The 13,965-nt window shown below is 45.7% G+C and overlaps 1 protein-coding gene across 2 annotated transcripts in view; it reads right to left on the bottom strand.

The window, feature by feature from the left end:
* The window catches only part of BUB1 (BUB1 mitotic checkpoint serine/threonine kinase), a 51,012-nt gene extending 37,583 nt beyond the window's left edge, over positions 1–13,429 (bottom strand). For both annotated transcript variants that reach the window (XM_053313645.1, XM_053313652.1), the window contains exons 1-5: positions 13,281–13,429; positions 7,354–7,413; positions 7,126–7,270; positions 4,229–4,425; positions 141–184 (exon numbers count right to left, since the gene is read on the bottom strand). In XM_053313645.1, the coding sequence (XP_053169620.1) occupies positions 141–184; positions 4,229–4,425; positions 7,126–7,270; positions 7,354–7,413; positions 13,281–13,363 (529 nt within the window). In that variant the 5' untranslated portion in view covers positions 13,364–13,429. The remainder of the gene's footprint in view (positions 1–140; positions 185–4,228; positions 4,426–7,125; positions 7,271–7,353; positions 7,414–13,280) is intronic.
* Between the last annotated feature and the right edge of the window lie 536 nt (positions 13,430–13,965).

Genomic DNA, 13,965 nt, shown 5'->3' with positions numbered 1-13,965 from the left:
TAAAATAAATGACAACAGAAAACTTAAAACAGTAGTTAAAACAAAATAAATGATATAGTAAAAGTTAAAACATTACAACAATTTAAATTTTAAAACATTTTAAAATGATGTTAAAAGTTTAGAGGTAGAATTAGACCCACCTTGATTTGAAGTTTGACTATGACATAAGGAACTTTGTAACAATCTAGGTTGGGGGGAAAGAGGCAGTTACAGACACTGAACATAAGTCAGGGTACAAATCCTTAAAATAAATGAATAAAAAGATGGTTTAAATTCTAAATTTAAAAAAACACAATAAAAGCAATATAAACACTAACAGCTCAAAAATTAAACACGATCAAAAGAGCAGCAGATAAGAGCCGGTCAAAATCATAGTTTTTAAAACATTATTAAAAACTTGCAAGGAATGTAATACATTTTTGACAGAAAAATAATTCAACACTTATCCCCCCCCCTTTTGTTTCAGTAAAGCATATAAGAAATGAGACCATGAATGCAAGGACAAGAAGTTAACCAGTTCAGGACCAACCTTGTAAACGTCTCCAAATTGAGTCTTCTTAAAAGCCAACTTGTTTACTTTCATGCCTGGTGGTAGGGTAGGAGGGAAAGGAGCCATTGCATCCCCTCCCCTCCCCCAACTGTACAATGGGATCTGGGGAGATCAAGTAAAAGAGGGGCTGCCCCACAGATCTCTTGGCTGAAAGACTCATGTAGCAGCTCCTTGTCCACATGTCCTCCCCATCAACCAATAGGACCAATAGGAGGAGAGCTGGTCTTGTGGTAGCAAGCATGACTTGTCCCCTTAGCTAAGCAGGGTCTGCCCTGGTTGCATAGGAATGGGAGACTTGATGTGTGAGCACTGCAAGATATTCCCCTCAGGGGATGAAGCCGCTCTGGGAAGAGCAGAAGGTTTCAGGTTCCCTCCCTGGCTTCTCCAAGATAGGGCTGAGAGAGATTCCTGCCTGCAACCTTGGAGAAGCCGCTACCAGTCTGTGAAGACGATACTGAGCTAGACAGACCAATGGTCTGACTCAGTATATGGCAGCTTCCTATGTCCCTATCTTCTAGAGGCCCCATGACAACTCATGGGGGTCTGGGAGATGCTGCCATTCGTCAGTGTGGGGTACTGATGAAAGGTAGCAGTGGTGCAAGTCTGTTGATCAACTTGTACCACCACCGACCCTGGAGCAGGTCCCAGGTTGTTCAGGGGTTGGCTAGCGGGCCTTCCAACAGGCATGAGCTCTCAGCCGTGCCTGATCTGGACAACCTGATCCCTCCCTTCAAACGCTTCTTCACTGGGCCACCATTTTGCAAGCAACTTTATGAAGTGGGGAGCTTGGAACAAAGGAAGCTGCCTTATACCAAGTCAATCATTGGTCCATCTAGCTCAGCATTGTCTTCACCAGGGGCTCCCAACCTGGGTTCCTCTGGAGGAACCCAGGTTGGGAACCCCTGGTCTACACTGACTGACAGTGGCTCTCCAAGGTTCCATGAAGGAGTATCTCCCAGCCCTACTTGGAGATGCCAGGGAGTGAGCCTGGGACCTTCTCTTCTGCAAACTACAGCCCCGTTCCCTAAGGGGTTCTCTTACTGAGCTCACCCGTAGTCTCCCATCCCAATGCAAACCAAGCCAGACCCTGCTTAGCAAGGGGGACAATTCATGCTCGCTACCACAGCTAATGGCGCAGCATCCAGTGGTTTCCCCATTGTCATGGACGGACCACTACCTGGTTAAGGTTGGTCTCACAGCCGCAATCCACCCCTGCAGGGGTGGTGGACCTATTAGGATGGTCCATCCGAAAAGGCTGCTGGACCTAGTGGGATTTCAAAAGGCCTTGGAGGATTTTGATGTTGGTGTGGCCAGTGATTCTGTCGATGCCCTGGTGGGAACCTGGAACAGGGAACTCAACAGGGCAGTAGACACGATTGCTCCTAAGCGTCCCTTCCGACCTGCTGCAAAAAGGGCCCCTTGGTATACTGAGGAACTGCGGGGGCTGAAGCAGTTGGGTAGGCGACTAGAGCGCAAGTGGAGGAGAACTCTGTTTGAATCTGACAGGATTCAGCACGTGACCCATTTGAAGGCTTATACGGTGGCAGTGCGCGCAGCGAAAAATATATTCTGGTCTGCGCGCATTGCAGCTGCAGGTTCACGCTCAGCGGAGCTATCCCGGGTTGTGAGGAATTTGCTTTCTGCTCCTTCTACTTCCAATCAGTCCCCGGGGTTGCTCTGCTGTGATGCCTTTAATGGGTTCTTTGCAAATAACATCTCCTGTATTCGGGCTGACTTGGACTCCACTATTTCTGCAAGGTCTATGGAGGTGGTGTCCAGCAATCCTTCTTGCAGTATTAGATTGGATCAGTTTCAATCTGTGACTCCCGAGGATGTGGACAGGCTGCTTGGGGCGGTGCGGCCTACCACCTGTTCTCTGGATCCTTGCCTGACTTGGCTGCTTCTGTCTAGCAGGGAGATTGTTGGAGATGGCCTAATTAATATCATAAATGCATCGCTGAGGGAGGGTAGGGTGCCCCCCTGCCTGAAGGATGCAATGGTTAGACCACTCTTAAAGAAGCCTTCCCTGGACCCCTTAGCGATGGACAGCTACAGGCCAATCTCCAATCTCCCTTAGTTGGGCAAGTTGATTGAGAGGGTGGTGGCTGACCAGCTCCAGGCAGTCTTGGAAGAAACTGATTATCTAGACCCATTTCAAACTGGCTTTAGAACGGGCTATGGAGTTAAGACAGCCTTGGTCGGCCTGATGGATGACCTTTACCAGGGAATCGACAGAGGGAGTGTGACTCTGCTGGTTCTTCTGGATCTCTCGGCAGTGTTCAATACCATTGACCATGGTATCCTTCTGGATCGCCTGGGGGAATTGGGGATAGGAGGCACTGCTTTGCAGTGGTTCCGTTCCTATCTCTCGGGCAGATTCCAGATGGTGGAGCTTGGTGGCAGTTGCTTCTCAAAACGGGAGCTGTTATATGGAGTCCCTCAGGGCTCCATTCTGTCACCAATGCTTTTTAACATCTACATGAAACCGCTGGGTGAGGTCATCAGGAGGTTTGGTGCTGGGTGTTATCAGTATGCTGATGACACCCAAATCTACTTCTCCTTTTCATCTCCAGGAAATGGCACTCATTCTCTAAATGCCTGCCTACAGGCAGTAATGGGCTGGATGAGGGAGAACAAATTGAAGCTGAATCCAAGCAAGACGGAGGTGCTCATTGTGGGGGCTCAGAATCTGAGGGGTGAGTTAGATCTTCCTGTGCTGGATGGGGTTACACTCCCCCAGAAGAAGCAGGAGCGTAGCTTGGGAGTACTCCTGGACCCAGGCCTCACCCTGGTATCTCAGGTGGAGGCCATGGCCAGGAGTGCTTTCTATCAGCTCTGGCTGATTCGACAGCTGCACCCATTCCTTGAAGAGGATGACCTCAAAACAGTGGTGCATCAGCTGGTAACCTCCCGGCTTGACTATTGCAATGCGCTCTACGTGGGGCTGCCTTTGTACGTAGTCCGGAAACTTCAGTTAGTTCAGAATGCGGCAGCCAGATTGGTCTCTGGGGCAACCCGGAGAGTCCATATGATGCCTGTTTTAAAACAGTTACACTGGCTGCCAATATGTTTCCGGGCAAAATACAAAGTGCTGGTTATTACCTTTAAAGCCCTGAACGGCTTGGGTCCAAGATATCTTAGAGAGCGCCTTCTTTTACATGATCCCCACCGCACGTTAAGGTCATCTGGGGAGGTCCGTCTCCAGTTGTCACCGGTTCGTTTGGTGACGACTCAGAGGCGGGCGTTCTCTGCTGCTCCTGGAATGCACTCCCAGCGGAAATTCGTAATCTTGATTCTTTACTGTCCTTCAAGAGAGCCCTTCAAACCTGTCTGTTTGGCATGGCCTTTCAGGGTTTTTAATCTTTTTAAATTGTTTTAATACCTGGTTTTCAGGGTTTTAATTGTTTTGATAGTTTAATTGTTTTTTAAGTTGCTTTAAATTGGTATTTATATTTGTATCTCTGTTTTAATTGTTTTTAAAGTTTTGTTTTAATTGTAAACCGCCCTGAGCCATTTCGGAAGGGCGGTATATAAATCAAATAAATAAATAAACAAATAAACAAACAGAAATACAGTTTACTTCCCCCCACCCCAGCTTCTGTAAGTAACATAACCATTGGCTCTACAGTTGTACTTTAGAAAAATTAGTGTTCAGTCAATGCTCCTAATTAAACATACCTGTATTGCTGATGTAGTTTGTCAACAGGCTGTGCCCCATTGTGAATACCTTTCTGAACAACAGCATTTGCATGAGGGATGTTTCCTTGTATGACAAGATGCTGAGCCCAAGCAACATACAGGACAGATGACTGGGTGCCAATTTCTTGGCTGTACATGTAGTCAAAGAACTGACTCGGGTTATCAATGAAGTTGGCCTAGAAAAAAATGTGGACACAGGCACATTAATAGAGCCCAAGGAGAGGTGGAACAAAGGAAGCTGCCATATACTGAGTCAAACCACAGGTCCATCTAGCTCAGTATTGTCTACACAGACTGACAGCAGCTTCTCCATGGTTGTAGGCAGGAAGCTCTCTCAGCCCTATCTTGGAGATGAACTTGGAACCTTCTGCTCTTCCCAGAGCAGCTCCATCCCTTAAGGGGAATATCTTGCGGTGCTCACACATCAAGTCTCCCATTCATATGCAACCAGAGCAGACCCTGCTTAGCTAAGGGGACAAGTCATGCTTGCCACAAGACCAGCTCTCCTCTCTAGTGAAGAGGAAGGGCCCCTGAAACGGTCTACTGGGACAGGCTGCCATTTGGCTCCTCCCACCCCAGAACAGCTTCCATCAGCATTCGGCTGCATCTGAGGACGTGGCAATAAGGCTCCCCACCATAAGCTTGGCTGGGGCCAACTGCACTTTGGTTTCCCGACTCCCAGAACTGTCTCCTATGGGGCCGTAGCTCAGTGGCAGAGCATCTGTTTTGCACGTAGAAATTCTCAAGTTCAGTCCCTGGCATCTCCAGAGATCCCTGCCAGAACCCGTGGAGGAGCTGCTGCCAGTCAGTAGACGATACTGAGCTTGATGGACCGGTGGCCTGATGAAGTAGAAGGCAGCTTCCTATGTTCTGCAGCAACTCAGTTATCATGTAGCAACATATTAGGGACCTGAATGTGCTTATTTTCCTCTCCCCGCCACATTCTTCTTCTTCCTCTTGTATCACGTGTCTGATTGAAAGCCATTATTTAAAAGTGTAAATCACACAAGTGCTTTAGCAGAAAGGCGGTATATAGACATAGCAAATAAGAATAAAATGCACAAATGAGAAGAGGAGCAAGAAGTCAGCTCAACAGTGATAACATCAGAGGAAGAAGAAAGCAAGAACACCATCAGTTTGCATAAATGTCTTCCATGAATGTAAAAAAAAAAAAATTCTTTCAAGGGAAGGCACACCTCAGGCCAGCAACGATTAAGAGGAAAAACGCATGGGCCATATTTGGGATTGAGCACAGGCTGAAGGGCTAACAACATATCACTGACTTATTCCCATACGAGTTAAGAAGTTTGAGAGATATCAGATATCATCTGCCCCCACGACACCCTGAAAGCTCATTTGTGTTTCTTTCAAATACAAAACAGGGAAAATCCTTGGCTAACAAGATTAATATAACAGTTCCGTTAAGGGCTACTACTAAACATTAACCTTAGGAACATAGGAAGTTGCCATATACTGAGTCAGACCGTTTGGTCTATCTAGCTCAGTATTGTCTTCACAGACTGGCAACAGCTTCTCCAAGGTTGCAGGCAGGAATCTCTCTCAGCCCTATCTTGGAGAAGCCAGGGAGGGAACTTGGAACCTTCTGCTCTTCCAAGAGTGGCTCCATTCCCTGAGGGGAATATCTTTCAGTGCTCACACTTCTAGTCTCCCTTTCATATGCAAACAGGGCAGACCCTGCTTAGCTAAGGGGACAATTCATGCTTGCTACAACAAGACTAGCTCTCCTCTCTTGTCAGACTCTGTTCATAAAAATATATGAAGTAGGGGTACACGAACAATTCGTCCTGAACCGGTTCGCCTTGAACCAGGGCCAGTTCGATGGCCCTGTTCAGGTGAACTGGTTTGGACTGCTTACCCTTGACCAGTGCGGCTGCTGGCGCCACCGCTCACCCTCAAGGTGCAGGTCCCACTCCTTAACCAAGCCACCCAGCTCGGTGGCAGCTCGGTTCTGGCCTCTGTGCACATGTGGAGGCCATTTTCGTGACCTCTGCACTTGCAGAGGCCATTTGCGTCACCATGCAAGTTGCATGACGATGCAAAAGGCCTCCATACGTGCACAGAGGTCATGAAAACCAAGCCACCGGCGAGCCAGGCAGCTCAGTAAAGAGTGGAGTGAGCCACCAGCCATGGGCAAGCAGATTCCCCTCACCTGGTTCAGACGGACACAGAACCAGGGCAGCTCAAATTCAAACTGAACCAGCCAAACCAGTTCCGTGGACACCCCAATATGAAGCATCTCTTACCAAGTCAGAGCACTGGTTCATCTAACTCAGTTTTGCCTACATCAGGGGTTCCTAATCTTGAGTCCCCAGTTGTTGCTGGACTACAACTTCCATCATCCCCAGCCACAATGGCCAAAGGCTAAATGAAAAAGGACAAAGGCATTGTGGCTGCGGATAATGGGAGCTGTAGTCCAGAAACATCTGTCAACCCAAGATGGTCTTGGGAAACACCGGTCCACACTGACTGGCAGCAACTTCTCCAATGCTTCAGGCAGGCGTCTCTTCCAGCCCTACCTAGAGATGGCAGGAATTGAACCCGGGACCTTCTGCATGCAGAGCAGGAGCTCTACCACTGAGCAATGTACAGGGGTGAAGAAATGTTGGCTCAGTTTATCAGCCAGACAAAATATTTTACTCATCAGATGGTTCCTCAAGCTATGTTAGCATATTACTCATTGGGACTTTTTTCACTTGTGTCAGGCATCATTTTTCACTCATCACAGACTAGCAGATTTCCTAAGCCCTGGTGATGTATCCTCCCCCAAATATTACATGACAAAATAAAACTTACACAAGCTTTACCTATGTCACATTAAAAGTGTGTAAATGTGTACTTTCCCCCCGTATACATACAAATGTCACGCAGCAGTTGATGAATCTTGAGTCATGCTGGTACCTCTTGTCACCCAAAAACATTTTCACGAGCCGCTCCAGCAAGTGTGCTAGGTAGTGCTGTCTTCTTTCAGCTTCTGAAATCCCTTCTACCCACTGAAAGTACCTAAGAACAGGAGGATAGTCAGTTGCACATCCACAGTAAATTTAGAATCTGGACTAGAGTATGTCGTGGAAATAAAGACAAACCTGTTCCAAGGATCAAGTGGATCATCTCCGCTGTAGTTCTGGATGTGAGCTTCAAACATTCTGTGGAGGAAACCAAATAAAGTTATACCATATATATATTCTGTTCCTTCATCTATTCACAATGACTTTAATCAGAAATATAAATGTAGTATTAGACTGAATATGGACCCTCAGCCTAAACCTTCTCTGTATAGACAATAAATGGCATATAATCATAAAAACACCACAAATAGAGGCTATAAAGAATCCTACAGAACATGTAGTCAATCCCAAACAAAACATGTAAACAATTAACAATGTATCTTTTTTCTATACATTTTTAGAATCTTTTATATTGTTGAAACTGTTAATATATTCTCTGAGTTTCGCAAGTTATTTTATCATTATTACTATCTAAAGCAGTTACACTTTTTCCTTATTTTCCATGTTAATGTGTACTAACATATCTCTAAAGTTAGGGCTTCATTTGCAGACAAACACTGGCGGTTCCTTACATTTTGGAATGTCGTGTAATAAATACCAATGATTTTAAATGATCTGTTCAATAGCATGATAATGAATACTGAAAGTAATGGGAATGACCATCCTTCCTAAAATACTCTATTTATTGCTGTTGTAGTTGGAGGATAACAGTGTCTTTCTATCTAAACTCTTGGCTTTTCAAATAATACGATAAGGGTACCCTTTCTCTAAAACTGGCCTGCTCAACTTAGGCCCCGCCCCATCTGTTTTTGGACTACAGTTCCCATAATCCCCAGCCACAGTGGGATTATAGGAATTGTAGGCCCACATCTGCAGGAGGGCCAAAGTTGAGCAGCCCTGAAGTTGAGCAGCCCTGATCAATGTGTTTTAACAATATTAGCTTGTCTACAAAAAGTTGTACTTGTCTACAAAATATAAGTGTACTGTCTATCAAAATTATTGATGGCATATAACAGAGATCTACAGTGACTTTGTACGGATGGCATATACTCATCACGTAATACGCTTTAGCTACATGTTATTTCCTAAAATATGCTCTCCCAGCTGAGCTTATCCAGAAGCAAGTCCCATTGATTTCATGGGGCTTACTTCTGAGATAAAAAGGAAAGGTTATGCCATCAAGTCGGTGTCGACTCCTGGCGACCACAGAGCCCTGTGGTTTTCTTTGGTAAGATACAGGAGGGGTTTACCATTGCCTTCTCCGTTGCACAGTATTAGATGATGCCTTTCAGCATCTTCCTATATATCACTGCGGCCCGATATAGGAGTTTCCCATATTCTGGGAAACACACTAGCGGGGATTCGAACCAACAGCCTCCTGCTCTCTAGGCCGGTTGCTTCGCCTCTGGACCATTAGGTGGCTAAGCACACTTATTATGTTCATTCCTTCAGATATTAACATATCCACAACCAAGGCTGAAAAGCATATTTAAAAGTGATTCCTTACATTCTTGCAAAACAAAATCATGACTGAATTGGTTTCCTTTGTGTTGGTGATGAAAAGTACCATGTGGATGATGATGATTCTAGAATGATTTTTACCAAGCTTAAGGATGAGATCTGCTGTTCTTTGTGGGAGTTTGATCCTCATCAGTTCATGGCACAAAAGATCGAAGCTGGGAGAAAGATTGCCTCTTTTTGTATGTTTTGATCTAGACTAAGGTTGCTGTATCAGGAAACATTCGCCTGCTAGTTTTCTGCACATCAAACTACCTCTAAAGATGTGGAAGCAGGGACGGGAGGGGGGAGAGACTCCAATATGCTGGCACCCTTGGTGCTAGTCAGAACTGATGAAACCTGCCCCCCAAAACTGAGGACTGGGAGATCAGCCAGGTGCTTCCCTAACTGCCTTCCACCAAAACCCACAGCAGTATTTTATTCACCAACCCCATAAAAGGCTAGCACCTCCATTGGCTTGGCTTCCCCCATCTCCATCTATAGAAAATAACTCATTCCATCATGAAGAAGTGCGATTGCTGGGAAATGTGTTCCCTTTAACGGTGTGGAGAGATGAGTGAACAGGCCCCTCAAATGGGGGAAGGAGAAGGGTTTGCCAGTTTGCTTTCAGGATAGATTCAAAGTGCTGGTCTTGAACTTTAAAGCACCACACAGCTTAGAGCAGAGGTATCTGTCAGATGTTGTTCACCCATATGAATCTCAGATCATCAAATTGAGCCCTGGACTCAGATCTGGGTGGCAAGGACCAAGGATAGGGCTTTTCCAGTATTAGCCCGCCTTTGAAATGCCCTCCCAAAAGGGCTTCATCAGTCTCCCTCCTTGACTATTTTTAAAATAACTAAAACCCTCCTTTTTGAAGAAGCTTCTAAAAACTGGCTGTAAGTAGGTCTTCAGTGTCAATCAGCAAGGTGTGCTCACTCACAAGCTTTTTGATGTCTCAGTTAATTTTTGATCCCGCTCAGGCTGAATGAGGAAGGCCTTGCTCTGAATGCATGTGCACGCACACTGCCCTGAGATACTGCCGCCCAGAACAAAACTAATTCTGCACACATGGAAAAAAATTAGAGAGAACACTGGTGTCAATTAGTTTTATTCTTATATCGTGGATTTTATGCTTTTATTGTAAGCCACCCCAAGCAGCAGTGTGCTGGACGGGCAGGACATAAACTTTTCAAACAAACAAACAAACAAACAAACAAACAGAAATAGACAGGAGCAGAGCTCCATACCTTCCACAGCTTAGATCTAGAACCTGTTTTCTATGACAGGGAACAACAACTTCATTCTCGGTTGCTGCCCCAAGATTGTGGACTGCACTCCCCACTAAGATACGATCCTCCCCATCTCTGGCAATTTTAAAAAAACATCTAAAAGCCCATCTTTTTAACCAAGCTTTCTCAGCCTTTAAAAATTTGTTGGTTTTAATTTTGTGATTTATTTTAAATTGTTGAATTGTTTTAACTTTTTATATGTGTTTTAATTGTTTTATGTTAACCGCCCAGAGATGAAAGTTTTTTTGGGGGGGGGTATATAAATGTGATGAATGAACAAACAAACCAACTTCCACATCTATTCTTTTTCTAAGACGTATACCCTGGCTTTCTATGCACAGGCTGCCAAGACAGCTCACTTTTAAAAACCCTTACATATTGGACTTTCTGGTCCCAATGGGAGTACAAGACAACTGGGAAATTTCACTTTTATAACACAATCATAAGAAGCAGAGGTGCAACGGATAAACAGTAAGAAGAACAGCCAACACCTAAACAAGCAGTTCCCCCAAAGCATTCAAAAGCTTTCTGATAGGGAACAGACGTAGTCCCTTAGGTGGCTGAAAACAAGAAGCAAAAAAGAGAACAGACTTCTGCCAGAAGGAGATGCATAATCTTGAGGATACTGTTACCAGCTACGCTTAATCTACTCAGCTCCCAGGAGCCTCCCTGTTGGCTTGCATATCCAGGCTTGGAGACTGCACTTTGGATATGCCCAGGAGCTGCACCACAATGTGAACTCCCAGTTTATGGTACACATGGGGACAAGGCACTAAGTTGGTAGTGGGATAGTTGCCCCTGAATCTGGCTGCAAACAAACAAATTGGAACGGGGATAAGATGCACCCCCTCTCCCCAGATAAGTAGACTCGAGAGCAGTGGTCCCTCTAATCTTTTTCATCGGTGTGCAGAATAAGTTTTGTTCTGAGTGGCAGTATCAAGACAGTTTGTGCACATGTGTGTTCAGAATGGGGCCTTCCTAATTCAACCTGAGCAGGATCTAAAATTAACTGAGCGGACACCAAACTTGTGAGTGCGTGCACGTGTGCACACCTTAAAGGGAAAAGTGCTCCAGAGTTAACTTTAAAGGATACCATGTACTTGGAGTGAACCACCTCACTCCCCTCCTTTCACAGGAGTCGGAGATAACACCCGTTAAGGAGCCAGAAAGGCAGATACAGTGGTGAAATAACCATCTCCCTATTACAGAGGAGATGAGTCAGAGGTGCACCCACTGAAACTATTGATAGGATTATTGGATAGGATAGGATTGATAGGATTATTGGAGAGCCTGTCCCAGGAAGGATATTCTTTCGTGCACTTGCATGCTCTGATTTTCATCACAACAGCCCTGCACACAAAAGGCCATCCCCACATTGTCACACTCAGGAAGAACCATCATCAGTAACAATGCATTCCGCGCAAGTCCACCAGGACAATTCTAGACAGCAAAGCACGACAATAGGAATGTACTCCCAGGCACATTTCGAGATATAAGTATCCCCAGTTCCACGACCCAGTGTGCTTCTTTGGGCTTGCCACTGGGGACTCCATTGCAACAAGCATTCTCTTGTGCCCCTCGGGATTCCATCCAGCCACCTTCATGCTCCCTTTTATGCTATACCTGGGATCCCACTGAGCATTCCATATGCCCTCTTGCAACCTACAAAGAGCCTGAAATCACTATCTGGATTGGTCCTCGTGCCAATCCATGCAGCTTGCCTCGCACCTAAAGGAAGCTGGACCCACAGAGAAGCCATTCTCATGGGCATCCCTCCGTATACTAATCCTTGCAACCCTCCTGCTCTTCACTGCGCTGTCCCCGAAGGACAGCTGCTCAAAGCCCTGTTGCCTAGAGGTAGGCACAGTATAGCAGTTGTCCAGCTCTCAGGACCCCAGTCTATAACTTCTTTTTCAAACTTTCCTCTTCCCCCTCTCTTAGCATCTTTCTCTTGCCCCCCTGAGAAACTTACACAATTAGACCTTAAAGCTAAAACGCCTCATTGTAGTTGGTTTACTTAGAAACATACTTTATTGTTCTTTAAGTTAGAAATGCTTCATTGTAGTTAAATTGCTTAGTAACATTTTTTAAATTGATCTAATCACACCATTCTCTTCCTGAATCCCCCTTATTTCAAATCAATTCTTTTGATTTTGAAACTATATCCTTGTCTCAAATCCAGCCATTTCTTGAGTCCAAATGTTTGCACAAATTAAAACTGGTGGAGCCAGTCCCAGAGGGGAAGTGACTTGACTAGCAAGCCAGAGGTTGCCGGTTCGAATCCCCACTGGTATGTTTCCCAGACTATGGGAAACACCTGTATAGGGCAGCAGCGATATACAAAGATGCTGAAAGGCATCATCTCATACTGCGTGGGAGATGGCAATGGTAAATCCCTCCTGTATTCTACCAAAGACAATCACAGGGCTCTGTGGTTGCCAGGAGTCGACACAGACTCGATGGCAAACTTTACACTTAAGAAAGCTGGGTTACATGTCCTTAAGATGAAGGATAAAATCAGTATGTAGGTGCTGAAATGCAGGAATTGATTAACATATCAATTCCCTCCCTTTTCAGGAGGTAAAGGTAATGTTACTTTCTGGCTAGAAATAATCCAATAGCTATAACAATAGCAATAACGAAAGCAATTCAAAGAACAAAATATTAAGGCTGGTTGTAGTGTTTAGAACATAGCAAAGGGGAAATGTTTACAAATATCATCTCATGAGGGAATCTGGCTAATGAGATTAATATACCTATACCTAAAATAGGTATATGTATGCAACTATGCAGTAGCAGAAACATTTCAACACTCAACATATTCCCATCCCACATATTTCTTTCCCCACTCTCCCCGCTCTGTCTCTAAAGCTGGCACAGGTCACAATCACACTGGGCTGCCCAGCTCAATGTGGGCCAGCAGCGACCACACCACCCAGGACGGATGGGAGGTGGGTGGGGTGTGTAAGGAGGCCCCGGACTTCAGCCTTGAAGTCCAGGATTAAGAGCGCCACGCCCCCACACTCCCTCACTGTTGTAGCCTCTGAGCACATGAAGAGAGCCTTTCGCCCTAGCCTCTAAGGATGCTCAAAAACAAGAAAGCGCTTCTAGGCTGGTTTAAGAGCTCTTTAAGAGCCGGCCAGAAAATAAACCCGCCCCCGCCCCCAGAAATCCGCGGAAGGTGAAAGCATCTTGGATGGCCTGCCCCTTACTCACTGAGCGCGCGCGTGGAGCTCCATGGCTGTCTCTGCCGGGAGCGCACCCAACGCAGCAGCGGAGGCGATCGCGTCCGCCATCATCACAGTCGAAAGCACCGAAAAATTCAAATCGCCCCGCGCAGCCTCATAGCTGTCCTGTCCTCTTCGGGATTGGCTGGCCTCCCGGAAGCAGAGCCAATTAGAGCGAAGGATAACGTAAACCTTCGGTCCATGGAGCGAAAGACATAGAGGTAGAGTACAAAGAGAAGTCTGACGATCATTTCCGGTTTCCATTTGAGTGCCGCCATATGCGGGGCAGGAGCATAATACAGAATGCGGGGGGCGGACTGCTCTACCCAGCCCTTCCCAATCTCTTCGGTGCCCTGTGCTATTTTTAAAATTATTACATTATAAATAGTGTGCTGAGTAATTTTCACAAAACAAATATGGATGTATAGGCAACAATAAAAGAAAATCATAAATTAGGTAGTCCCCCCCTCCCCTCGGGATCAGAGATAAGCATGTTGCGTCTACTGGACATTAACGGCGTGATTTTAAGGCAGGAATTGCAGCTATTGAAAAGAAGTACACGTTGCTGCTTCAACATATTGAACAAAGTCTTGCTGGCTGTTAAAAGTAGTAGGCGTCTTCTGGGCTCCCTCCTGGCTGCTAGAAACCAACATCAGTCGTCCATCCACATCAGG

This window comes from Hemicordylus capensis, chromosome 1 (assembly GCF_027244095.1).
Source record: "Hemicordylus capensis ecotype Gifberg chromosome 1, rHemCap1.1.pri, whole genome shotgun sequence".
NCBI classification, from domain to species: Eukaryota; Metazoa; Chordata; class Lepidosauria; order Squamata; family Cordylidae; genus Hemicordylus; species Hemicordylus capensis.
Note: the sequence above shows the minus strand (reverse complement) of the source record. Positions and strands in the feature narration are given on the sequence as shown.